The sequence below is a fragment of the Malurus melanocephalus genome, unplaced genomic scaffold, assembly GCF_030028575.1.
Source record: "Malurus melanocephalus ecotype Western Australia unplaced genomic scaffold, MMel_1.1 scaffold_218, whole genome shotgun sequence".
Taxonomy (NCBI): domain Eukaryota; kingdom Metazoa; phylum Chordata; class Aves; order Passeriformes; family Maluridae; genus Malurus; species Malurus melanocephalus.
Genome location: NW_026623450.1, coordinates 95,898 through 121,960, shown reverse-complemented (window position 1 = coordinate 121,960; position 26,063 = coordinate 95,898). Strand labels below are relative to the sequence as shown.

Below are 26,063 nucleotides of genomic sequence, written 5' to 3'. Positions count from 1 at the left end.
CCCTGACTCGCCACCTTCTCCTCGATTCAGAGCRCAGGGAATTGTTTATCCCTGTAGCAATAACATCACTGTACTATGTGTCTGATAAAGAAAGAATGAATCATTTCTTCTCTCAGAAAGACAGAAAGTGTTTGTGTTGGGGTTTGGGGATTTTTTTAATGTTGTTGGTGTTTAGTGTTTTGTTTTTTTTGTTTTTTTTGTAAGAAAATAAAAAATCTTCTGTGAGTCATTTTAGGCTGTTACAGAAACTTGAATGTGCTAAATGAGTAGGTTCCCCTAGCTGAGCCAATAGGAATGGYCAGGCACAGGCAACACTTTTATCCCACAAAAGGGAGGAGGGGTGAATGAGCCAGAAGATATAAGCTGAAACAAAGCCATGCTGTCCTTCTGAGTCATTCGCATACACTGGATGGGTAAGGCTTCCTGCTTCCTGGGACACAGAAGTGGGGTCATGATTCTAACAATGGATGCTGGTAAGCCGCTTTTTATTAAATTTGTCTGGGGTTYTGGKTTTTTTTCTGGGAAGTCTCTCCTTCCCCTCCCCTCCCTAGCTGAAAAGAAGATATCTGTAAACTGGGAAGCTGAATTGTTAAATGAGAGAATGCTTTAATCCAGACTGTGTGCACTTCACTGTGTGTTACCCTGGTGTTATTTCTTGACTGTTACTCATTGAAGTTCAAATCCTGTCTTGCAAAGCAAGACCTTGGTATCAGAARCATATTTGTTAATTTGCACTTCTGTCTTCATTGGGACAGAGCCTGTGGCCTGAGAAGTCTTACTCTCTTTTTGATGACAGAGTTGATAGTGTCTGGAAGATACATTCTAGATCTTAGGTTTGTTGTAAAGGGATAGTGGTTAACTAATGTATTGTCTGTGGCTTCCTCTACTCCCTGTTTACAGAAGTTTTGTATTGGGGAGAAAGAGGAAGAAACTGCTGTATTTCTGTGGTAGGCAGCTCTGCTTTTTGTGCTTATGGTCAAGGAAGCTTATGTTCTGTGAAAAAGCACATGCGGGATTTGTATTTTTTTTTTTAGATTAGGTACAAACATGAAATCTTAAACATAGTTTCTTGTGTGATATGGAGAATGAATGTAGAGTGGTTTCTATAAAAGAAACAAGCAATCCCTGTCTTGCTTCTAGAGAGGGGGTGTGTTTCCATGTCATAACTTGCATCCTTCAAATTCCACAGTAATAAAAGACCTTGGATTTTAATGGTTATGGATAGGGCATAAAGCACCAGTGGCTGTGCTGTGGCAGAGTGCTCTCTCTCTATACCAGCTGCAAGCATGCCTGCTGCATTTTTAAGAGCTCTGTTGAACTTTTGTCAGCAGTTGGTTCAGCTACTTTTTTTTTCAACCACAATGCAGAAGCATAATGTGACATGTTGTACAAGCTCTATTCAAAGTGATAAACTTACTCAGGCAGATCTTGCTGGTCTGTTTAATCTACTTGTCACATGCTGAGTTTACTCCACGCTAATGAAAAGCTCACTGTCCCCCATCTATCTGAATTGATTCAGTTGGGCATTTGCTAGGTTTTAAAGAGAAAACTGTCTGTGCCTTCTCACAGCTCTTTGACTTTACTGAGATTTTTGGAAGGTGACCCAGCTGGGTTCACCATGAACAATTTACAGGAGACAGCAAAYCAGTACATTTCACCCACCCACACTTAATTGAAGTTATTTTGTTATTGTCTTTCTAGGCAATTAGTGACTCTTTTTGTGTTCAAGGTACATTACATGCTTTACAAATCAGTTAAAACCCAGGCCCTTTAACTGAGATGATAAAATTTAACACAAGCATGAAAACGAGTAAGGTGGTGTATGGCTGACAGTTTTCTATTAAGTGGAAGATTATGATTTTTATTTTATTTTGGCCATTCCATTAGAGTTGCTTTTAGAAGCTCTTAAAGGAGTTTGCATACCAGGAATTGGCAATCCTTTTCTACCCTTGCTTGAATAAGGATTGATGGATGCCTAGATGTAGATGTCCTGCCCAATACTTCAGGAGGATGCCCTGGCAATGTTCAGAATTTATGTGCTTGTGGGAGACACAGATACAGACCTTGCCCACAAGACACTTCTTCCCCTTTGACGTGCCTGCATTACCGAGGTCTTTTGCTGCACTGGAGTAATTGATGTTTTGGGATGTATTGTTTTGGAAAGACTGGTGGGATGTTAATAATATATGGTTGGAAAAATACCTATTATTTGCATACAGTTACATACTTGAATTGTGCACTGTTTCTTTGCACTGTGAGGTGAACATGAAGATAATGCTCATCTGTGTTTCCTTGGATTCAAACCTGATTTTGTTTTCAGAACAATGCCACTGCACTGGTTTCTCAGTAATTACTATGCTCTTGTATTCCTWGTGGTAATTTTCAGCTATACCAACTTATATGGTTAGTAAACATGTATTTTGGAAGCTTTTAATTCTGTAAGAATTCTTAAATTATAGTTCTCAACTTCATTGTGGGAAAATGATTCTAAGTACCTGAAAGGAAACATTGTAATTCAAGGATTTCTAACAGGGTATTCTAGTACTTCTCAAGTGTATTTAGGTTACAGAAAAAAATATGCAAGCAATTCAGTGCCTTATGCCTTAACCTGAAACATGGATAGTGCTCCGTGAAGTTTATCTGCTTAGTATCACCCACCTTTTAAAGCTGTGCTTCTGCTCTTGGAACTGTTTGCTTATTTCAAATTATGTGTTTGCATTATAAGTCAGGGCTGATAATTTCTTTTTTTACGGGCATCAAGTACTTAAGCTGTTTTTTAAGAGAATAAAACTTGTCTTCCTTAAGGTGATTGTAAGAACACTTGTGCATTTGTTTCAAATTTTTGTTTAATGGGCTTGAGTCTGCTGTGTTTGCCATAGCAGCTGATTTCTGGCAGGAGGAGAACTAAAAATGTTTTGGACAGGGGAAATAAAAAGGAGAGCAGCAAGACAGAGTTGACAGTATAATTGGATTTGAAGCAGCTACAGGCTGGGACTGTTGCAACAGCTGATTTGATCCTTCTGAGTTTCAAGAGCTATTTATGGTAGATTAGCTGTATCAAAGCTCTACTGTTCCAACCATAAAAGGCTGGTCCTATGTGAAGTTGCCACACTGCATTTGGCTTAGTCCTCYGAGGTTGGAGAGCCTATAGCTTTTTATGTGGATAAATCCAGTGATGGATGGAAATACTAAAGGCAGATCAAGGAATAACACTGTTGAGGACTTCAGATGGCAGCGAACTCTTAAAAGGAGATTTTCACTAATAAATTTTTTGCTCTGATGTTTGGAATCAGCACTTGGATATAGCTCCTGCATATTTACTGCATTTGGTGAACGCATGCTTTTAGGAAAGCGCTGTTCTAAATTTATCTGACTTATCTGAATCATCTTGACTGCACATGTTCTTGCCAGCCATGCATGTTGATATTTGGTAACTTTTGTGAAGTCACTTTTCTGTTTTCTAAGCGGGTGAGTGTTAGTTCCTTGGGAAAAGAATCCTAGCTGACGCGAGAAACTTCTTTAAAACAAGAATTATGAAGTACTTGGCCAAAGAGAGCTTCAGGCGTTATCAGTAACTATTTTGAGAAGACTTTGACCCCTTTTGCTGCATCTCTACCTTCTTTCTGTCCTCTTTGTGTAAAGGCAGACAAGAGGATTTTTTACAGGATTCTGAAGTAAGTAGCACCTCACTCGGGGAGCTTGCACGCAGTTGCTCGAGCCAGTTGTTTGAGAATATTCACAGCATTGTCAGGTTGAAATGCGAGTGTGTTTATTCCAGCCTGTGCATGCCAGTCCTTCAGCCTTCCTTAAGGCATTTTGTGTTTTTATTCTCGTGGTTTTGCTTAGAAGATGAGTTAATTYTGCTATGAATGGAAAGTCCTGTCGCTGGTTGGTTTGTGTGATGTGTTTTTCAGTTTTATTGTGTTAACCTCAGCCACAATACCAGAAACACTGTAAGAACAGTTCTGTAATAACAAAGTTTTTCAGTGGTAATTTTCTCTTGTACTAAAGTTCTATAAATACATGTGAGTACTGCTGCATTGGATTGCTGTGCTGTATTTTAAGACTTGGAGCGTTCTGAGGAAAACTTCCTCCAACTTTCCATTCTCTTACGTTTAAATGTTACCAGGACAGTGCAGGTGGAAGTTRCTGGCACCGTTTTACCCTCCTCTCCTGCAGCAATATCTTTGCACACAGTTGCTYGAGCCATTTGTTTGAGAAAATCTGCAGGGTTGTCAGGCTGAAATGTGAGTGKGTTTATTCCAGCCTGTTAAAAGGGAGAAGCATGAGGGACAGGGGGATTGAAAGGGGAGTTTCCTTGCTTCAAGGATATTCCAGGTGCTGTATTTTAATCACCAGAAACACAAGAATAGTGTCCTTGACAAAAAAAAAAAAAAATCCTGCTTCTCAATTTCCCTTTCAGGAACTTGCAATTTAAGGCCACCTTCCATTTTCTTTGGATTATRGATCCAGAGGCAAATGGATCTGGAATTTTTATTCTGAATTATATAAACCTTTGTTTTAGCCCTGGAAATACCAGAAGACAGAACATGTCTGGAGCATTACTGTTTTAAACCACTTTATGAGTTTAGGGATAGGAATATTGTATTGGAATAAACTCCCTCGGATAGTGATTCCTTCTCACATGGACTATGTTAAATATRTATTTAAATAATCACCTCTATCTGTATATTTTATGTGAGATTGAATCCTTCTACCTACAGAAGCAGTGAGGGTTAGGAAGAAACTGCCTGATCAATGTACACCTTCAGACAGCTTCTTAATTTTTGAATTGTATAACAGATGTGTACTTCAGTCTGATACCTGACTTTTAAATTGCTTAATTGATTTTCCATTGCTTCCAATAAAATTAGTGTTTTTAATAAGCATCCTTTTTTATATGATCTGATTTTCTTTTCCCTTGACAATTATATTTTTAAAAGCAAATTGCTATAAATTGTTCCACCATTTTAACATGCCTGTTGTGTTCCTGTCAACCTGCTAGAAGGTGTCAATGCCTTAAAGCCTTAAAACAGACCACGGAGACATCAGATATGAAAGTTAGATATCCCAGAGCGTGCAGAAGCTCTTAACTTGAATTTCAGACTCAARTGTACTAATGGTGCAATGCAGGAARCATKTTRATTGATGGAAAGTAACAATATCAGCTCCTCTTGGTGCAGCAGATGTTAAAACTTTTTAGAACAGTTAAATTTTCTTCCTCATCTCAATTTAAGAGTTAATTCTACCTCTCCCATGTTGTTTTGTCTTGATTGCATTGCTAAATGATGCTTGCCAAAAATTTCCAGTAGGAAGGAGGATTTCAGATTTCTCTGAGCTTTATTCATCAGGACTGTAGCTTTGCATTTGGCATTTCTTTGCTAAGTTTGTTGTATTTTATAGTTTATATGGGATAAAGGTAGTGGGGACATWAAGCAGTTTTAATGTCTTTAAACTATGCCATGTTTACTTTTTATACAGAGAAGAGAGATTATAATTATACACAAAAACCCCCAAAACTATCTAGTAGAGGAAGAGTAAAATGTTGGTTCACATTTCGCCTTCACAGTGAGTCCAAGTAGACTTGGAGATGGTGGAGTTGAGCCATTTGTCACCAAGACATTCAGACAGGTTGTTGGAGACTTTTGCAAATTTTCTCTTCGGAAAATGTCTGTCTTATGAGCCAAGGTTTCTCTTGTCTAGGCTTATGTTGATGAAGTGGTTTGAAAGCTGTTTAGTACATTTGTTTATGCAAAAGGTGATTAAGAATGTGTGGAATTTGTGGTTTGTGGTTTTGGGGTTTTTTAAGTGCAGCACTGTCATTTTACTTTCTTAGAACACAATCACAAGATCAGCTCTTGTCTGTGAAACCTTTRATATAATGAACAGAGGAGAAAATTGCACAAGCTTTTTTAGTTTAAATTGCCATTGTTTGAGTTCATGTTTCTTCCCCAATGTGTTGGCTGTTGTGGATGGAAATTCCACTGTAATTTTCAGGAGGCAAAAGCTGTGGAATAGTTTGCAGTGACAGGGTGGCTGAGATTRCTCACTTTGCAGAGGCCTTGCAGTCCACAGTGTGTTTTTCTTGCTGAATGCAAAAGCTTCTGGCTTCTCTTTTTCCATGGAGAAGCCTCCATTTGGCTACTGGAGGAGAATGGTGGGCTTGCAATGGAATTAATGTGCACAATGGTCCCACCTTATTAACTCCCTGGTTTTGCTGTATTCCCAAGTAGACACTCTGGAGTTAATGGACACATTGGAAGGTCATGATTTTTAATGAGCAAAACATGTCCTACTTGGAGTCTGCCTTAAGCAGATAAGAATGCATTGGGTAACTTGTGATAAAAATGCTTCTGATGTCACTGATTCACGTGGTGGTGTGTTGAAGGGAGTCTTTCAGTAGAGAGGGTACAGCAATTATGCATTAACTCTTTGTTGATTTATTTGGATTTAGTTGATTAAATGGTCTCTGTTCTATTATGCCAGTTTCCACAATATTAAAATAAAAATCTGTAAAGTCAATTTTCAAAGACCCAGATGAAAATAATTTRGCTTTCCAGGCATGTCTCCATGTAWACAAAAAAGCATCACGAGGAACTTGGACATCAAGCATCCTGTGTCATAATATTTAAGGCCAGATGCATTTTTAAAGCAACTTGAGGCTCCATTATGAAGGATGTGTGCAATTTCCTGACAGAACTGAGCTGTTCAACACCAAAACTGTTACCAGTGTCTGTTACAAAGGGACTGCATTCAGGTGTTTGCCCAGAGATTGTGTGCCAAAGTACTGTGAGAAGTAAATAATATTTCCRTGGAGTTAACGACTGCCAAATGTGCTCCTTGTGGCTTATACCTGTAAAACTCYTGGCAGTCAGCAAAGATGTGCAGGATTTCATTCTTGCTCTGTTATATCAGCCATAGATTTAGACAGAATTACTGTCCATTCCCTAAAATAAAACAAAGGTAGCACTGTCTCCTGTTAGCTCTCTGCGGAAGGATAAAGGAGTGTGGATTAATGTTTCAAAACAGTTGCAGCAAATGATCTACAGAACATGCAAGTCATATGTGCTTCACATGTGACTTTTTCAATCTTGCCCTTTCTGATGAGAAACCCAGTTAAGCCTCAGAGACAGCTAGAATAACCCTTTAACTCTGAGAAAATAATTGCCCCAGCTGTTTATATTASAGTGAAAAATGGACGGTATTTCAATGTCATTTTCCATTAAGTGGCAAGTGGCCCTGAAAACAAGGTGAAATCCTACTGAAAGCCCCATTTCAGGCAGCTGCTGGCATTCCAGCGGTGTCTAGGGCTTGSTAAGGCTAACCCTGCAGCCACAAGTTAGGTCTGGGACTTGAGACCTGAGTTCACTTGGCTTTGGTGTCAGTCACTGCAACACCTGCCGGCCTTCAGTTCCAATAAAAAAAAATTGCCAGATGTTTTAGCACAGACAACAGAAGCTGAACAGTGGACACAGTTGTTGCACGAGTAGCATGGATTTCACTTTTTTACYTCTTCATTGTGAGGAGAAGTAACTATTTTTGCAGTGAGTAAAGCTAACCTTGAATGATATATTTCTTATTGTAGTCAAACATCCAGAGTATAAAATTCATTTGAAAAGCAGACTCAAAGCTTCAGTGTTGGTAATTCTAAGCAACCTGAAGCTGGGGCAATAAAGCCTACTGCATCCCTTAGAGTTAGTTTTTACTAAYCTGTTTCAAACAAAAAACATATGCTAACTCCCTGAGTTGCASTCAGCAAAAGCTGTGTGAATTGTACACAGTTGTACACTTTGAAAAYAGCTCAATTCCCACCCTTTCATTCTGAGAGGATAGTGAGGGTTGGCTTGGCTGGTAAGGAAACTGCATTTATAGATGGAGGTTGAGTTTTAGAATGGGAAACTTCATATGTGTAAAATTAACTCAGGTCTTTAAAGGCTGCATTACAGATTTAAATGCCAGATTCTCAGGTTGAAATTTCCCATCTTTTCTTACTTCCATTCTTGTAACTATACTTCAAAAAAATAGCATGGAATGTTTTGGTTATAGGGCTCTACATACTGAAATACTCTGTATATACTCTGTATATACACAGATATATAAAGGTATGCTACAAATGTAATTGTGACAGATGTGGTTTCACTGTTGTCAAAATGCATAGTCACTTTATATGTGGGATTACCAAAACTGTAGCTCTGCAACAAATCAACATTGCTCTTTCCGTCAACCAACTGTACTGAAAATGAAGAAAACCACTTGAAGTTTTCTTGTGGTCAGTTCTGCTTATGTAGCAATCATCTAGAATTGTGTTTCAACTGACTAGAGCGGTTTTGTACCCAAAACATTAATCAGTCAGAACACTTGTGGAAGAAACATCTTTTTACCAAAGCAGTTTGATTTTGATGTGTGGACAACTTTGATTTTTTTTTTCCTGCCCTTGTTGACAGGATAAGGRTCTTTTGGCTTATTCAGAGCAATAAGGACTAACTGAACTAACCACAYAGGCTGACAAAGGTAAATTTTATGAAATACCATGTAAATCTACYCCTGACATCTCCCGAGGATTTTGGAAGATTTGGAGGCAGGTAGATATGTGTGTGTACACGTGTCTGTGAAGAGCAGACACTCACACAAACTCCAAGTTGCCACTTGAAGCAGCTGTGAGTCGTGCAGTGGGGGGCCAGGCAGGCTCAGTGCTGGTGCCAKCAGGGTTGGAATGTAGGAATTCATACCAAGCCTTCATCAGGGCTCCCGATTGCTGTGGGTACCTGAAGAGTGGCCTGTCCAGATGGAGATCTTGCAGAGGTGGGAATGGCATGTTTAAGCCGTAGAAAACCTGGCTAGGTTAAGTTCTTTGAACAAGCAGCAAAGAASTGGTTGTCTTGAAGTACATCAGAGCTCAGATGGACAGATTGGATGTTTGCATGCTCATTTACAGTGTAGTGTGCCAGATAAGAGATAAGTGTTTGGATCAGAGGAACTCTGAAAGGAACTGGAAGAGTTATGAAGTTAAAAAAAAGCTCCTGTATTTGCAAATGGTTGGCATTTCTCTTCTGATCAGAGGCTGGAAGCCTTTGCTGTTCGTTCATTAGATGAAGTCACAACCCTCCATGTGTAAGAGCTATGTTTAGGTGGGCAACGAAAAATGATCCATCCTGGCACTTGCTCAGAGTGAGTCATAGAGGCTTACATTTTCTGGTATTAATTGTGTTTCTGGYTATTTGGATTATGAGTATTTGCTGGCTATAAGGATTTGTAAGGGTTAAGTCTAAGGAGAAAACATCGTGTGGACACCTCTGTCCAATATTCTGTTCTCTGAGCAAGTAATGTGTTCCAGACATATTAGCTGGGATTCATAGCAATTACTAAGTGCTGAAAAAAAAACCCCATAAAATCATGGATGAGACTTTGTGCTCTTCGTAGCTGCCCTACTTTAAACAAGAGGGTCCAAGAGCAGCTTTGCTATTCATTTGCTTGTGTTTGGGGCTGTCTTGGAGTGGATTCAGGCTTCAGGGCGTTAAGTTTCAAAATAAGATCTCCTCATTTTTTTGTTACTAACAGTGAATTGGATACAGTCTGGCGAGGCCAGTCCCATCCTTTCCTACTATTGTCAGGAATGATGGTTGCTGTCCACCTCTGTTAGACACTCCARAACACCTATGGATTGTGTTCCTGGAAATGTTTAAGGACAGGGTTACCAGGCTTCTACTTGTGACTGCTTTAGGCAGCTGATGGTTTGGATTGGCAGATAGGAATAGTGCAAGTGGCAACTCCTGCTTTAAAATACCACTTAAAAGCACTTGAGGACTCACAGAATATGCTGAGTTCAAGGGATCTGCAAGGATCATTGAGTTCAGCTCCTGACCCTGCACAGCACAACCCCAAGAGTCACAAAAGAAGCTCTCTCATGTTTTTGTTTCTATTGTCTTGGTTGGATAAATGAGCTGGTTTAAAGAGGATCTTCAGTCAGCTCTGCTGGGAGCAGACAGGGCTGATATGCTGGGGTAATAGTCTCAGATTTAATCTGAGTATTACATCATGGAATTGCAGCCTAGGAGGCGTCAATGGCTCATTCTCAACATGACTTCACTTACATGACCTGTACCCTGACAATGCCTCATCCATACCTGGGGCTGTTTTACTTGTTCATATCCTTGACTGAGTCTGTGAAACACAACCTGCTGCCCAACTTCAGAGTCTAATGAAGAGTTTGAGTTGGAATGAGCTCCAGGCTGATTAACACTTCTGAATTGCTTCTCTCTTGTGACATGTAACAATTATTTGAATTGCCATGAAGTTTTCTGGTGTCTGTGTTGCTTCCACAAACACAGATTTTTGTGTGAAACACTTCCACTGTTAGCAGGGGAGCAAAGCAGCAGTGTGGCCCCTGCATTTTGCTAAACTGGTGAGTGAAACCCAACCATGAGAGCTGAGATGTGCCCTTCTGCCTGCAAAAGGATGCCTGACTGCAGCTCCCGCTGGGCAGACATGTGTGGATCTTCCTCCACAGAGGAATAATTTTGTCAGTTCACTGGAGGTTAAGTGTATTCARTACAGTTCAGTAAAAAACAATGTCGTTGGTGGTACTGTTCCCATGGCCATCAAGCTGTACTCCCTGTGGGTGGTCCAGCAAGGCAGACAGGCTCAAAATGTTTGGAAATATTTACATAATTCAGGACCTTGAAGCTGGCCAACATGGCTATATATTCTACAAGAGTATTGGGTGCCAAAAAAAATTGGGCATTCAGCTTTATCCAGCATATCACGTTTTTCTTTGTAGCTAAAATTCTTTCTTAAAACTACCTGCCAAGTGTTGTAGCTGTTTAGCTTTAAGAGTTGACAGCTTCCCAAACCTGGTTTTGTTTTAGGCTAGAGATTTAACTGGCAAGCCACTAAAATTAAATAAATAAAGGGAGGTGRTGGTGGTAGTTTTGCTGGCCATACTCAGTTTGGATTTTTTCTACCTACTTTTGGAGCTCTTAGCAAAGCACCAATCAAGCTTTTGGCTCAGAAGTTCTTGAAGTAAATTATTTTAAACTTCTGTTGCTTWAAAAAATAATCACAATAATTAAGAAAACCACATTCTGCCTCTAAAGGAGATCCCATACAAGTGAAAGGTTCCCCTTCCSCCTCTGCCACAAAGGGTCTTTCCCAGTTAGGGCAAACAGGCAGCTTGTGACTGTGACAATAGCTCTTTGTGTTCTGAAGACATGGCATAAATTATTCCCTTCCCAAAGAAGGCTAGGAAGCTAAAAAACAAGGCCAAATAAGCTGGTTTCTCTGCAGAAGCAAACAGAAAACTGTAATTCAACCACAGTGATGTGTGCTTGCTGTACCCTGAGCAGTATCCAGGGTTGCCTGTAGTGCAAAGCTTTTGCCCAGGTTTTGGTAAGAATTTGCAACAGTCTTCCCAAACACCAGTCTCTGGCCAGAGCTATTACCTGGGAGCTAGAGGAAGCATCAAGTGAAAAATTGCAAGTGATGATGTTCTGTAAAGCCATTTTATTTGTGGTACTTCAGACTTTCTGGATTGGCCCATAGGCCATTGTATCAGTTGCAATTTYAGCCTTTCCCTTTTTAAAATGGGATCATGATTGCATCCTTCAGGACTTCTGACCTTTTTTCTTCACTGTTTGAGTTGCTGATCTCTAATTTCTCCTCCTTTCCCTTCAAGGATTTTATYCTTTTTTAATTACTTGTAATTCTTTATTTACATTTCTCTTTCCTTTTCTCCTGCTGAGTAGTCTGCAGGTTCTCTTTGGAGATGCCTTTGAATAYTGCATTTGCCAAATGGTGCTGCTGGAAATTACTCTTCCAAACTGAGAGCTTTTCATTGTTCTGTAAATATTTGGAGCAGAAACAGAAACCAGAAGCTTGGAATGCTCATTTATGACAGATCAAACCTCTTACTTTATTTGTTCTGAACCAGTGGTGGTGGGGGGAAAATCACGTAATTGAGTCAATTGTTCTAAGATAAGGTTTGACAATAACTTCAGAAAGTTCTAACTAAATTAATTTTGCCAGGAAATGACAAAAGTAGTTCTGAGCTTTGTTGAGCTGCCTCTCTGCTGACAAAGGAGAAACACAGCTAAGGCATATGTAGGAGAAATTTTATGTTATTTGGCTTTCTAGTTTTGTTTTACAGTTTGCATTATTATTAGGAGGAAGCTTCTGGCCTAATAYACACCTGGCTTAATCCATTAAATGTAGCCTTGAATTTCACATTGCTTACAAGCTGTKCTCTAAATATTTGTTGCCCTGTTAAATTCATAAGAGCTTTTGTACTGCCTGCATTATGAACTTTTATTGAGCTCTCCTTTGAGAACTGGAGATGCTTCACCTCTGGGGTGGTGGGGTCACGTGTCTGTGACATACAGCAATGTCCAAAACTTCAGCACTGTCACAATTTGGAAAACATGAGAAACTGTCAAGCAAATGATCCATGTTGATACAGAAGAGCTGTTTATGTCTCTTGGTAATGGCCCAAAGTGTCACAAAGTTTATTTAGCTGCTGCAGTGTGCTGGTTCCATCTGCCTTGTTGCACTTGCTGCAACAAGCTGACTGTGGGGAATAATTGCCTGTACACATCTGATAAACTCTGTTGTTTGGGAAACTGCTCTCTTGCACAGGAGCAGCCTTTGAAGGGCTGGCTGTTGTGTGCTTGGCTTGTAATTGCAGTGGCATTTGGGAGAAAAACAGGAGGAGATAAGGGAGAAGCAGGTTTTATAGCCTAGAACCGATGGGGCCTGTGAAGAAGCATCACRTCCACCGGAGGGATTAATGGGCACCCAGAGCAGCAGCACTTGGTGTCTGCTGTGCCAGTTAATGTCTGTAAAACGACCCAGATGGTTGGACCAACTGCAGGCTTGATGCACTTCCTGACTTGTAATAAATGYGCTAAGGAAGAAGCAGAAATAATAGAACCTCTTTGAGCACTGACATGCCATTGGGTTTTCATAAATCTCTGGAAGTATAATGCTGGCAAATAAATATTCATAAACCAGGCTATTAAAATTTTAAGAGAACCTTGAGGGGATGATGATGTCAGATTCCAGAGTTAATTATAGAGGTGKTAAAGTTTTTGGCTAACGAGGCTGAATGTACTCTCACAACAGTTTTGACACAATACAACAATCAGAGGGAGCCACAGTGTTGGAGGTAGGTTCTYAATCTCTTAATATATTCCTTGAACTGGAAGTCTAGCAGTGCAGGGAAGAGGAAGTGTTTACATCGAGCTACTGTGGAAATAAATCAGCTTCTAGTAGCTGAGTTGCTGTTCATGTCTTTTGAGCTTATTTTTGTYACTGAATTGATTACAGTTTCTGGCTCACTCATCACAAAGTGCCCTGCAGGGCTGGGCTGCCCTGCTGTGGTGGCTCTCTTGAAAATTGCCAATTGTTAAATGCAATCTGTGGTGTTCACTAGCCTTATTACAGGGCATACTAATACTTCACTAACGTCACTTATTCAAGGTAGCAATCAGTTGCTGTTGCATTTTTTGACAGCACTGATTAAAACTTTAGGAGAAATGCCAGTGCCAATCCCTCATATTTATTAGCTCAGGTGGTGAGAGCATGGTACTAAAACACCAAGGCTGTGGGTTCATACCCCATCTGGGCCATTCACTTTAGGAGATGSACTCAGTGATACYTGTGGGTCCCTTCCAACCCAGAATATTCTGTGATTCTTCCTATGTTCTTGCAATAGTGCAATGGGCAAAACTACKGCACATGATTATAGCTACCCTGAAATCAGGGCGTTAAAGTTCTAAATTGCAGGATCTTACTGAAATTGCTGTTACTGTTCCACTTCTAATAATACTTCCTTTCCTAAATAGAAAGGGTGAAAAGGAAGAATACATTATTGTGTTCCTCAAAATTTGATTAATGATTTGATTCAAAATTTGTTAATGGCACAAACCATAGGAGGAAGAGGARCAAAATAATATTTGAAATGTTTTTTTAGATATTAGATAAGTTAAAAATCTAAACCAAACTAGTTATTTTCTTGGTCAAGAAACAGTGGAAAGAAACACTGTTAACATAGATKAAGCAGTTCTTAAATCCAAGCAAAAGACCTGAAAATAACTGTGAATCTCTAAACATGTTACATAGTTTCTGAACGTTTAGAATTATTCAGGTAATCATTCCAACTTGCTTTGAAATGGAAATCTTTCTTCCTAAAGGGCAACTCTTCAGCAGCCAGTCAGTCTAACAGAGATGCTTTGYGACCACGAATATGCAAAAAGTCTTAAACTTTGAAATACACTTTATCAGAAATAAGAGCTCTCATCAGTTCAGGGAGTGCAASAGGGAAATGGTAATGTCTAGAGAGATGTGATGCAATTTTGAGAGAAGGAAAATCCTTTATTAACCTCAGCTTTCAGCTGCCCATGTTGTAGGGTGGCCAAAGAGGCAGTGSCTGCTTTTGGGTGTAAAACACAGTCTTTTTGACAGAGGCCTTCAGACCTTGAGAGAGGAAAGCATATTTATCACTTGCCTAATCCTGCAGTTTGCATAATTAAGTAAGCATGAGTTGTTCCACACTGCTCAGCCTTGAGCCCTTTTCCTACAAGAGGGATTTGTGCCACAGAAGCTCTTTCTCCTCCCCACCTTCTCCCACTTATTAAAGATGCTTTAACAGGCTGGCATCTATACATGATATCAGGCAGAAAAATAAAAATATTCATCTTCAAGRTGTATTTCATGATGGAAAACAAAGTTCAAGACTGTTGTGGATGAGAGGATTTTGAATGTCACGTGCAGGCAGCCGAAGTTGGGCTGATGCATCCATGCAGGAGACAGCAAAGTTAYTTGCCACAGAGGAAGAACTGAACACATGCCAAACCTTCATCACAAATCTGTCCCCTGGAAAGAAAAATCTTGTTAGTTGGAAATCTAGGCTTTTCCTTAGCAAAATAATACTTTAATAAGTATTTCCCCTTCTTTCTCATATCAACCGTCCATCAGAGGWTTGGTATGAAGGGTTCCTATCACAGAAGCCAGGTTTTTTCTATGCACACTGTGGTCTAGAAAGGTTACAAGTGAGAGCCTGGCTTAGTGGTGGTGGTCCACCCAGTACCAGTGGATCAGCAGTGGAGTGGGTTTTTTTTTCTCAGTTCAACAGCACTGAGCCAATGCTTCAGGAGCATAGGGAATATCACTAGGCTAAAGATTGTGCAGAATGTGAACTTTAACTTCTGGAACAAAAAGGYTTTTTTTCTGAAGAGGATGAAAGTACCTTTAAATAGATACCTCTTGTTTCTGTTTTGCTTTCATGCCTTTTTGTATGGTTCCTGTATCTGACCTTGGCAATACTAAAGAGGAAGAAGGTAGGGAAGCAAACCTGAATGGAAGAGACTTCATGGAGTCTCTTTTTCCAAAAGAAAAAGGAAAAATTTCTGAAGATCTGTCAGCTTTTCTAGCTGAGAGTGTTTCTTGGTGTGAGAGAAAGCACGTTAGGGAAAGAAAATGCAGGCAGATCCTGATCTTTCACTTGAGGTCAGGTTATTATTTCAAATTCTCAGGGTCTGCTCTTCTCACTTGGTCTCCTCTGCTGCTGTGTTCCCAAAGCCCCTGGCAGACAGAACTATCAGGAGGATGACTGGCCTCAAGTTTTACTTCCATTTATTTTTGTCAAAGTGGTCAGCGGCTGTGTAAAAATAGTCTCTTCCCCATGTCTGTGGGAAGAAGGGGGATGTGATCCCAAGGAGCCATCTTGCAGGAATCGTTGGCAACAGCCGTGCACTAATGCCAGTGTGGGAGCTGTGCCCAATTCCCATGTTTTGGTGCATTAATGGTGTGCGGTTTGAGTTTTACATGGAGTTTTACATTTCATTTGTCAGCTCCTGTTCATGGCCAGTGCTGCCTGTGCCTTGCAGGTGGCAGTGCCCTTTCCTGGAGCTGGTGCTCGCAGAGCAGTCCTGCAGACAGCCAGTGTGTCCCARAGAGTGCAGCTGTGTGAGCCTCAAGCTTTGCAGGATTTGTTTGGAGCCCTGCTTTTCGCTCTTCCCTTCAATGATTAACAAGCAATTACAAAGGGTTTTTTGTTTGTTTGCTTTTTTGAGCCATAAACTCCACACTTGTTTTTTTTGTCATTCAAGGAGCATATGGCTGTATTGATTGYGCAGAGCTGCCACTCATTTTGCCAAGTTGTTGTGAGCTTGCATGTGGCCAGGCAGCATCTATGAAAAAGCCCTGCCCTGCCCTGCCTKCTCCCGCATTGTTTCCAAATAAAGGCATGTCTGGAAGGGGAGCTAAGCCTCCAACTGCTGGACCTTAAAGAAAGGACCTTTCAGCCATGGATTGAAAAGAAGTGATTTTTCTGCAACAAACTGCTCCTTCTGCACCCCCTTCCCTTTCTCAAATTAGGTGGAAAAGTTGCTTTAAAATTTAAATCACGCAAACTGCGTGTTTTACACTCATGGTCTCAAGCAGACAGTTTGGGGCCATCGGGCCTGGAGTGACTTCAAACTTTCAAACTTATTAAATTGTSCAGTCGATATATTTTATTATACCTTGAGAGCAGGTTAAACAGAAAATGCTCATGTGCCTGACAGCTGTTTAAAAAGTGATATTTTCTTCGCATATAAACCCTCATTTATGTGATGCGTGGGGAAGGTGAATGGCCACCTGTAATGCAAGGTAGTAGTTTGGGTGACTTTGGTTTTTTTATTATTTCTGAAGCCAGCAGCACTCTTTATCACGTTTTAATACAAGTCTGAAGGGGCATAATAGTGTTGAGCTGTGTATGATCTAAGGACATAGCTAACATGAGGTTGTTAGGAAGAGGTAATTTATTAGACCAGCTGGTATGGGGGGAAAAAATGAGCCAAGCTTGCAGGCACACCAGAGCTTCATCAGGTCTGAAATAGAAGCAGCAGATTTCAAGGTTAAACAGAAGTTATGAAAAACTGCTCTGTTTAATCAGACATGCGTTGAACTGCCAAAGAGGAGCTTGCTGGTTTGATATTCATTCAGTGGAGGGGGGAGGGTGAGAAGATGATGGTTATACTGGGGAAAGAAATACGGACTACACAGCCTGCTAAAAACAGGGCGAGGCTAGAAAACCAGTACCTGATGAGCTCCTGGCTGTTCTCAGTATATTGGGGATAGGAAATATTAGTTCTTTGTCCTCTCCTTGTAAGGTTTTGGTTGTGTAGGATTTTTGAGTATCATGATTGCTTCCTCAGTAATTTGTAGATAAATAGTTGATTTTATCTAAGGAACTTTACCAAATGTAGTTTCAGGCATTCTTTGTCCATTGGTTGCCATCCTTAACCTACACTTCTAACTTAAGAAGTTACTTAACATCCAGTTAATATTTGTAAAGATAATGACAAAAAGGAAAAAAAAAAATCAAACCCTAAACCTCTATTGTTTCTTGGTTTTTTTAAGCACAAAGTACTTACTTCTAAAATCTGATCAAATCTATTCTCACAAGAAGTTCTGAATGTGAGTGGGATTTATTTAAATCTATTATTTTTCTCAAGCAGAAGCCAAAATCAGAGTTGAAATATTTTTTAAAAAAAAGTTTCAAGGCTGTGTAGAATAACAGATGTTTTACTTGTGCTGCTGTCAGAGTTGGCAATGTGCTGTATTTAAGATTTGAATTAGGTTGTGTTTTCAATGTGATTTCAATGCAGATCTGATGATGCACTCRCTATCTGTATATATTGGACTGTACCCTGTGGAGAGCAGAGAACTATAAGATACTCTTTAGAAAAAGCTTTTCAGTATTTTTCTGTAGTGCTGTATCCTAAATTGTTAAATATTATATTTAAAGCAATGTTAGATTAAACATATTAAAGTAGAAGTCACAATCTTCTCGCTTGCTCATCTGACTCCTGTTTGATGGGCTGTCTGTACAAATGCCCTCTAAATTAACCTCTSTGTGTGTTTTAAAGTTATGCTATCTGCCTTTATCATGCAAGACTGCCTTYCAGTATCAGTTATAATGGTCAAAGCGATTGATGTTGTTGGAGTGGTGTCAGCAGTCCCAGGAACCAGCCTGTTCATTTTCCGATCCCACTGCTGTGTGTTAGGAGGGCAGAGCTGTTTACTCAGCTGTGTCCCGTTAGTACAGCAGGGGCTGGATAGGTAACCCTGGAATTTAACCCCAGCCCTGGGTCGGTGGAKGAGGTCAGAAAAGCCTAATCTAATTCAGATAAATTACTTGCCAGGAAGGGGTGTAGCTGTGCTAGCATTTGTCTTTCTCTGCCAGAAGACAGCTTCCTCCAACCTGCTGAAACAACAATTTGAAAAATGTTGTCAGGTATTGGGAGCAGTTACACAGCAAGTGGGATGTACTGAGGGAGAGACTGCAGCATCTTCTGTGATCCTTGATCTTGTAGGATATGGCATAGCTGTGTCTTGGCTTACTTGAAGGTAGTTCTATAGAAACTTTTAAAGTGTGTTAAAATATCCCTTCCATGGGGTACTTGAGTAATGGAAGTCTTCCATCTCATGGCTAACATTGAAGCTTAGGTTTTTGTGGTTTGCTCTCAAATTTGTCAAGAATTTACCTGTAATTAGTTGYGAATGCCCTCCACTACTACCACTTKAGCAGCRTTACCTTTAGTAAYCTGTCTTATGAGTCCCAGGAAACATCCTGAAAACCTAAGCTGGACACCAGACCACCCTAAGACTGGTCTCAAGAGATCAGCAGCATTGACTATGGCCTCTCTGTAGCAAGTTCATAGGCAAGGTAATRTCAGAGGCTAAAACCTATGTGTTGTTTTAATACTTGACCAAAAAGAAGAAGCAGTATTAGACTGTTATGTGGTTACAAGTTATGTGGGCTGTTATGTGGGAACAAGTTACAAACTGATCTAATTGGAGCTTGATGGAGTGTGATGGTTCGGTTCTAACAGGTAAGGGCTTTGTACATTGGCTGCACGTTGTGTAAGTAACTTTTATTTATGGCAGAGGTAGCCAACATGCTTTATAAAGTTGAAATAAGAGTATTTATAGGACACCTATACTATAGGATTAATTAGTAATAGGATACTAAACTATAGGATTAATTAATAATACCAGTGCTTGGGAAGAGAGAGAATTAACTGGTGTAACACTTGATGAGATTGAAAATGGGAAAGGGGAAAAAAGTTATTTGTAGTAATTTCAGTAGATGGAAATGGGTTAACTATATACTCTTCCAACAAAATTGGACCCCAAATCTGTTCTGAGTTCTTCTTTTCCAACCCGTCTCTTAGTAAGGGAAACTCAAAGGAAGCAAAAGGCCTTTTGCAGTCTTCAAACTTAAAAACTGAAAAATTCTGTATTGAACCCACATGTTTTATTTTTCTGACAATATAAGRTATTAAAGGGGAAAAAAGAATCTATGAACAGAAGCAGTTAAGCCCTGTAGATAAAGAAATAGAAACAAAATGTTAGTTTAATCTTTCTGTATTGAGGGATAAATTTGTTACAGTATTTAACAGTGTTTGTTATTGGATTTTCCGTTATTTTCCATGAAGTGGAACACYCTCAGTGGTTTGTCTCAGCCTCCCCCATTTAAAAAAGAAACACAACTAACAGTATGACTTCCACAGAGAAACGTTTGAAACAAAACAAGAGAGCAGTCCACACTAAATGTAGATTTCTGGCATTCCTAGAGTTGATTCACCTTGGCTTCCCTCAGTTGACTCCTTTGTCTCCTCCCTGCCTTTCTGTTTTTGGAATTTTTCAAGATYACTCAACAAGTTGCCTGACTTCTGCTTTTCTCTGTGTCGTGATTGCAAGACAAAAAGAYAGGATAAGTGAGTTGTGTGGTTATTCTGACATAAAATTTTGTTACAGTGAGTAGATGGAAAAAAAATCTAAAAAACCCCATCTGAACCAACAAAACATTTCTTCCTGTAAAACCCAGTTTCTCTGCAGGTGTGTTTTACACACCCACAGACCCTTGAAATACTAGAAACTGGATGCTCTCACACTGTACCTCATAATGACTTGTAAGAAATTATGACAATACTTCGCAAAAAAAAGCTCTCAAAAAGGAAACTATTTGAGAGCTTACACATGCCMAATTGTTTAATAGGATACTTTCACAAATATGCACACATAGTCTTGAGGGAAAAAGGTGAGAATTCGACTGTAAAAATTAAATTATGCTTTCCATGTAAAATCCCTACATAGTGTCCTCACTAGAGCAGTCCTCTRGTTTTATTCAGCCTTCATTAAATAGCTTTCTAGTGCTCTGGATCTCCTTGGAKAGGATTTTGTTCTTTTCCTGCATACTGTGAACTAATGCAACTCCTGGACTCACTCCAGTCTGTGCTGACTTTACATGTAGACTTTGGGTATAAGCTGCTGCTTATGGTTTCAAACTTCTCAGGAAACAAAAATAAAGAGCTCGAGAAAATGCTGCAGCWTTTCACAGTGATCTCATGCATGGCCACATGCTGTCAGGAATTTAAAGTTTCTTGTTCTGGGTTTCAATGCAGGCATACTTTCCATGGCAGTCTSAAATACTGCTGCAGTCTGACTTACAGCCACTGGCAAACAGCATATTTACAAGATAGTCCGAGTGTCCTAAAATGTAGCCTTCACTGAGCCTTTTTTTTCTGTTTGCTTGACTATTTATGAACTTGATTTTTTTAAGTCAAAGCAATCTATGTATATGCTCAACTGCAATACAAATTGTTAAATCATTTAGAGAATCTACTGCATTACTTAACTCCTCTACTGCTGTATTTTATTCAGTTTTTCCATTAACACTTAAAAATYAGGCCAGGTATAGAAAAGCAACGAGGAAAACAAGCATCTTGCTTGGACTTTAAAAGCCTTTGGAATGTAGATATAGAACTTAAAAGTAAATATGCCAGTAGTGCTGGTGGGCTGAAATGAAGTCCCCAAGTGGGTCCCAGAGGCTCTCTGCTGTGGGAAGGAGGACTGTCTTCATGCCATAAGAATACTTTTCTGTAGACTCTGTGGGCAGGACACTGTGCTGACAATAAACTTGGTGCATGAATTTCCTTGTGTGTCTGTCAAGCTCATGCTCTGTCAAGGTGCTGAAGCTCATGAACAGCTGCCTTTCATTGCTTGAATCACAAATGGGGCTCCAGCCTTTATGGTGCCTGTGAGGATGATGGGGCATTTAAYAATGAAAYTTCTTAGCATCTCTGTACCCCAAAATTCCCCAAGGCTCRMAACATCWCATTTCTCCTGAGAACTGCAAGGTCCTGGGTTTRGRGACARTGTGGTRTGGGTGGCASAGAGAATACTTGCTGCAGAACTTCCCCCATTTCCCTGCTGGGTTTTGCAGCCCCTCCTGAGCTCTGTGCTGCTGTGGCAGCTGAGCATCAGCTGAGCACTGGGCTGTCTTCACACGTGACAGGGCCCTGGGGACTGAGCATTCTGCAGCATCACCTGGCCCAGGGCTGTGTGTCACTGTGCTAGGAAGCACTGTACTGTGCATATGTGTGATTTTGATGGTTATCCACTGTTCCTCAGCATTGGTTTTGCCTCAATTTTAGACAAACACCTTGCAAGGCAAGGTATTTTCCTTTTGCCTTGCAAGGACCTAGTCCAGCACCCTTTCTGTGACTGGYTGCTGGTGTATTACTGTAATAACCAATGGCCATCCAGACATCGAGGGAGTCCATTCTTTCCARCTCTTAATTTGTTCAAGCTGCCTGTCTTTTCTCTCTTTTAAGGGATGTCTCTTTCCATTACACATGCTTAGTGCCTTTTCTTCAAACAGCCCAGCATTCCTTTGATGCTATTCATGGGACAAACAAGTTGACTGATGAAGGGAATTCACCTGCAAGAAAAAAAAAATGCCCAAGAGTATCAGCATGCTTACACTATGACCTTCTGGTTGTTGGCCCGCCCCATAGTGTGCTGCTGAAGTTAAACTTTGCGCACTGAGTTGGCTCAGCTCCCACTAATAGACCCCCTTAGTTTCCCATGATCAGTTTTCTCCTAATAAAGTGTGTTAGATTGGACAGATCTTTACTGAAATCTCCTGAAGAAGGAAAAAAAAAAACCACCCTTCTCAGAAAGGTGGCCAGATTTGTGGAGAGATGGAGTGAAATGGGTTAAGAGAGCCAGTGAGGAGACTGGTTCTCTAATGGGAGAAACTGCAGTTGGAGCTGMAGAAGAGTCAGGGGAGAAGTGGAAATACATTTGGAAACAGAAGAATAGAATAGAAATGCAGCGGGATTACTCATAGGATGGGATACGGGAGTAGGGTGGAAATACCCAAAAGGCAGCAGAAATAAAATCAGAARTGAGGGCTTGGCAAGGATGAGAGCTGGGGGACTAGAAGGAGTAGAGCTGGGAATGGTRGTTCTGGTCTTGGGAAGATGAATTTTGGGACAAACACAGCTGAGCTCCTCCATGTGTCAGTAAAAGCTGTGGTGTGGCTGAGTGCTCCTTCCCAGCTGTCAAATGGGCATCAATACTGCACCAGCCTTGGGGGCTGTTCTCTCTGTGTTCATCAGGTGTCTCTGGGAAGCTGGACTATAACAAACCTCTTAGCTCCTCAAGCAATTACCCTTGTTCTTTCATTTGCTGGCTGTTTTCTCTGCTCCCTTCATTTCATTTCAACAAAGTCTTGATGCTTTACTTTTGAGCTTGACCTGACCATCTGTATGGTGAGAGGGAACAACTCCCGGTTACCTCACTGAAACCCCATCTGTGCTCTCAGTGAGTGTGTGCCTGCAGCACATAGCTGGTGATTACATGGTGGATGTGTTTCCTCTCTTGTGACTGAAGGCTGGGGTGGCAGTTGATTCCTGTAAGGTCACTGGAGGAGGTGCCCTGCTTGGGGGATTGAGTGTGGAAAATATTCTTCAGCCTTGATTTAAGCAGAGGTCTTATGTGAGCCATTATTCTGTTCCTTCAGCATCACCTTTGATATGCATAGATTTTGCTGAAATTGCTTTTCTAACCTGTTYTTGAAGAATTCAATGAGAACTTTACTCTCGAGCTCTGTACCAGTCAGGTTTAACTGAGTACAGTAACTGTGCTTTGTCCTGAGCAGGCTTCTTCAGGAGGGCGACTTTCCTACCACTTAGGTGTCCTTTTGCATTTAAAATATTCAGAATACAGGTTTTTTAAAAATAATAATTCTACTTTCCCCCCATCTTTAGCATGGGGAAGGAGTTACTGCTGTATTTCCAAAATTCCTTCCTGAAGCCTGTCTTGGAATTCATGAYGTCTGTGAGCAAAGATGGAAAATGGGAGTTTTAAAATGGAGAAAAGTCAGCTGTAACATTATATCCCATTTAAAATTAAAACTGTGAAAGCATAAAAGCATTTGAAAGCCTTTGCTCGTGTGCAGTTACACAAACAGTCCTGAATTAACTGGTGTCAAATAAGCAGTCACCTGTGAGGGTGTCAGACTGCTCTCCTCCGGATGTGCCTAAGTTTATTGAGATTCTCCTTTTTAGCCAAGAGAAGTAGTGTTCCCCTGGGTYTGGATTTGTCAGTGTGTATTCTGAGAGACTTGAAACAAACAAGTAAACCCATTTCCTCTAGCAAGTAGTGCAAGTCCAATAGCTTTTTCTTTTGTCCCAGTCTATGAAATGTCTGTGAAGTGTGACTGACTTTCATAGTTCAGGGCTATCTTGATTTATTCCTAAAAGGAACAGGTCTAATGCACACACAGCAGTTCTCCTCATTCCGTGTGTGTTGTTTTGTTTCCTCCAGCATTCATTATTGATATTCATGAGAGCATCCTGTGCTGCTGATCTAAGCAAATTGGACACAAAGTGAGTTAGCTTATTTTGGGACTTACCTTTGTGTAATCACGTCTGACTGGCCTTCTTTGTGTAAGTGAAGCATATTTTGGGTGAGAATAGACTTTGAGCAGAAAGTCAGCAATTTGGAGTCAGGATCTGTGTGAGCATCTGGGCACAGCTTCAGCCCAAAATGATAATGGCTAAGCTCAAAAAGTGTCAGCTGCTTTTTAACATGCACTATTTTACGAGTGAATGGGCCATATATTCTCTTTTAATTATACTAGTGTGAAGCTCAGGTTCATAGCAGGAGCAGGACGTAATTGTGGTAGTTTGGTTACTTCAGTGGGGTGATAATCATAGCTTAGTTACTCCCTGTGCTCGAGTTTTCCAGCTGGATCGTGTGATAAATGCATCATTAGATCTGGTAGTATTAGGTGGTATTAAACCTTACAAGGTGGTTTTGATGAAGGATGGAAATGCACTGTCTGGACTGACCTGAAGGGACAAGCCACTGTGAGTGGCCCCTCGCTGGAGTGTGGTGGCAGTGCTGTGGCAGGAGGTGACCCGTGTGCTCTCCTCTGCCAGCTTTAACTGCACAGCGGGCTCCTGGCTTTCCTCACAGACTGCTGGGAATGAGAATAGGACAGTATCCAAATTCAGCGTCTTGAAGTTGCCTTAGGAGAGCTGTAAAGGAGAAAATAGACTGAATCACAAGGGAAGCAGCATAGAAGAAGCATTTTTTAATTTGGCCAGATAACTATTTTTGGGGAGGGTAAATCATTACTTTTGAAGCCATCTGTCTGAATTGCAGTGAATCTCGCCGTAACTGATCAAGAGCAATAAATAATTAAATAGTAGTGCTCAAATGAGTATCTCTAGCTTGCTTTCATCTAGTTCCCTTGGTTCAGGTGTTTGACAAGTACCTGTCTGCTGCCTTGGAGCTGCGCAGGTGGCTGTTCGTACCCACACCGCTGCCCTACTTTCGAGCAATCCACGCTGTGAGAAACCTGATTATTTTCTCAGTCTAGTGGTCCCACAATGTGCCGCGGCGGCACCTGTACCTGAACTCCGGCATTTTGGCGCTGCCCGTGGTGAAAGCAAAGCGTGTCCCTGAGCTGTGAGCGGCTGTAAGCCGCGCTCTGAGCCGGGAGCGGGGCTGGAGCGGAGCGGAGCGGAGGAGGGCCGGGAGCTGCGGCTGCTGCCGGCCGCAAGGTAAACACGGGCTGACCTATGAGCCAGCCAGTCAACTCACACGTGGCCTTATTAGGCAAGCTGTGCGGCCGTGCTGGGGAYGGAACATGCTGCGGGAGCCGCGCAGCACAGAACGGATCCAGCGCACACCCCGGGAGATGCGACCCAGCACAGCGGCGCTGGGAGCGGCTGCGGCTGCTGAGGCGGCTCACACACCGCGCCCTGCCTGGCGAACAGCACGGGTATGCCAGAGATGGCTTTAAAAAGGGAAATCCTTTTGTCTTCATGTTAGTACTCTTTTGATGTGCTGGGTTATAACCTTARGGCGCCAGTTCACGCTGTCAGTCCATATAGTGAAACACTTTCTGGGGGCCTTTGCTGGGAAATGTTTTCACTCCTTGTGCTGCCTGCTTTCAGAGAAATACCACAGAGTAAGACGAACTAATTTTTTTTTTTTTTTTTTTACTTTGGGGCTTGTTTCTCCTCTCTTACTATGCAGTTTTATGCCCTTTATTGGAAAACTGATTTTTACCAGCTAAAGCAATTCTCTTCCTCCCAGAAGAAGGGGAATATTGGCACCCACTGGTTGTATACGGACCAAGACTAAGCTAGGTTGCTTCATACCCACCTCATAAAAACTGACTTTCACATGGAAGAAGCCKTAAAAAAAGTATTTATGTTTTTCCTTTAGTATAATCTCCATAGATTTAGACAAGAAGATGCTATGCAAACTTTCCTAGGCAGCTCTGAGATGGCTCTTCAGATCTGATTTGTGATTAACTTCCTATTAGTAAGTGGTACCCCTTTAGCATTAGGAACATTGGTCATTTTTGCAGGGGCCTTGGGAGGGAATGAGGGCAGTAAAGAGAAAAAAAAAAACAAACATAGCTGCCATGAATTTAAACCTGCTCTCTAGAGAACAGACTCCAGAACTGCAGCATCACTGGGTCAGAYTTTCTTTCCTCATTAATTTTTGCTTAGCCATGCTGGTTGCAAATTAAGCCTGGTACACGTGCTTTTTTCATAGTGACACTATTTTCAGTGACAATACTTGTAGTTGAGCTGTCCTACCTTGACCATCAGCTCTTGAATAAAGCACACATTTTTTCTTTATTTCTTTTAATAAATATTTAATATTCTGAGAAAGTGCTGCAACATGCCATAAACTGGACGAGAGCTGTTCCA

The 26,063-nt window shown here is 40.9% G+C and overlaps 1 protein-coding gene across 7 annotated transcripts in view; it reads left to right on the top strand.

Moving 5' to 3' along the window:
- The first annotated feature begins 384 nt into the window (after positions 1–384).
- Positions 385–26,063, top strand: part of SVIL (supervillin) — a 98,717-nt gene continuing 73,038 nt past the window's right edge. For 3 of the 7 annotated variants that reach the window (XM_057374152.1, XM_057374153.1, XM_057374151.1), the window contains exon 1: positions 386–473. In XM_057374152.1, the coding sequence (XP_057230135.1) occupies positions 410–473 (64 nt within the window). In that variant the 5' untranslated portion in view covers positions 386–409. Of the gene's footprint in view, positions 474–26,063 lie in introns of all 7 variants that reach the window. The other 4 variants (XM_057374150.1, XM_057374154.1, XM_057374155.1 and 1 more) reach the window with 4 other exon arrangements.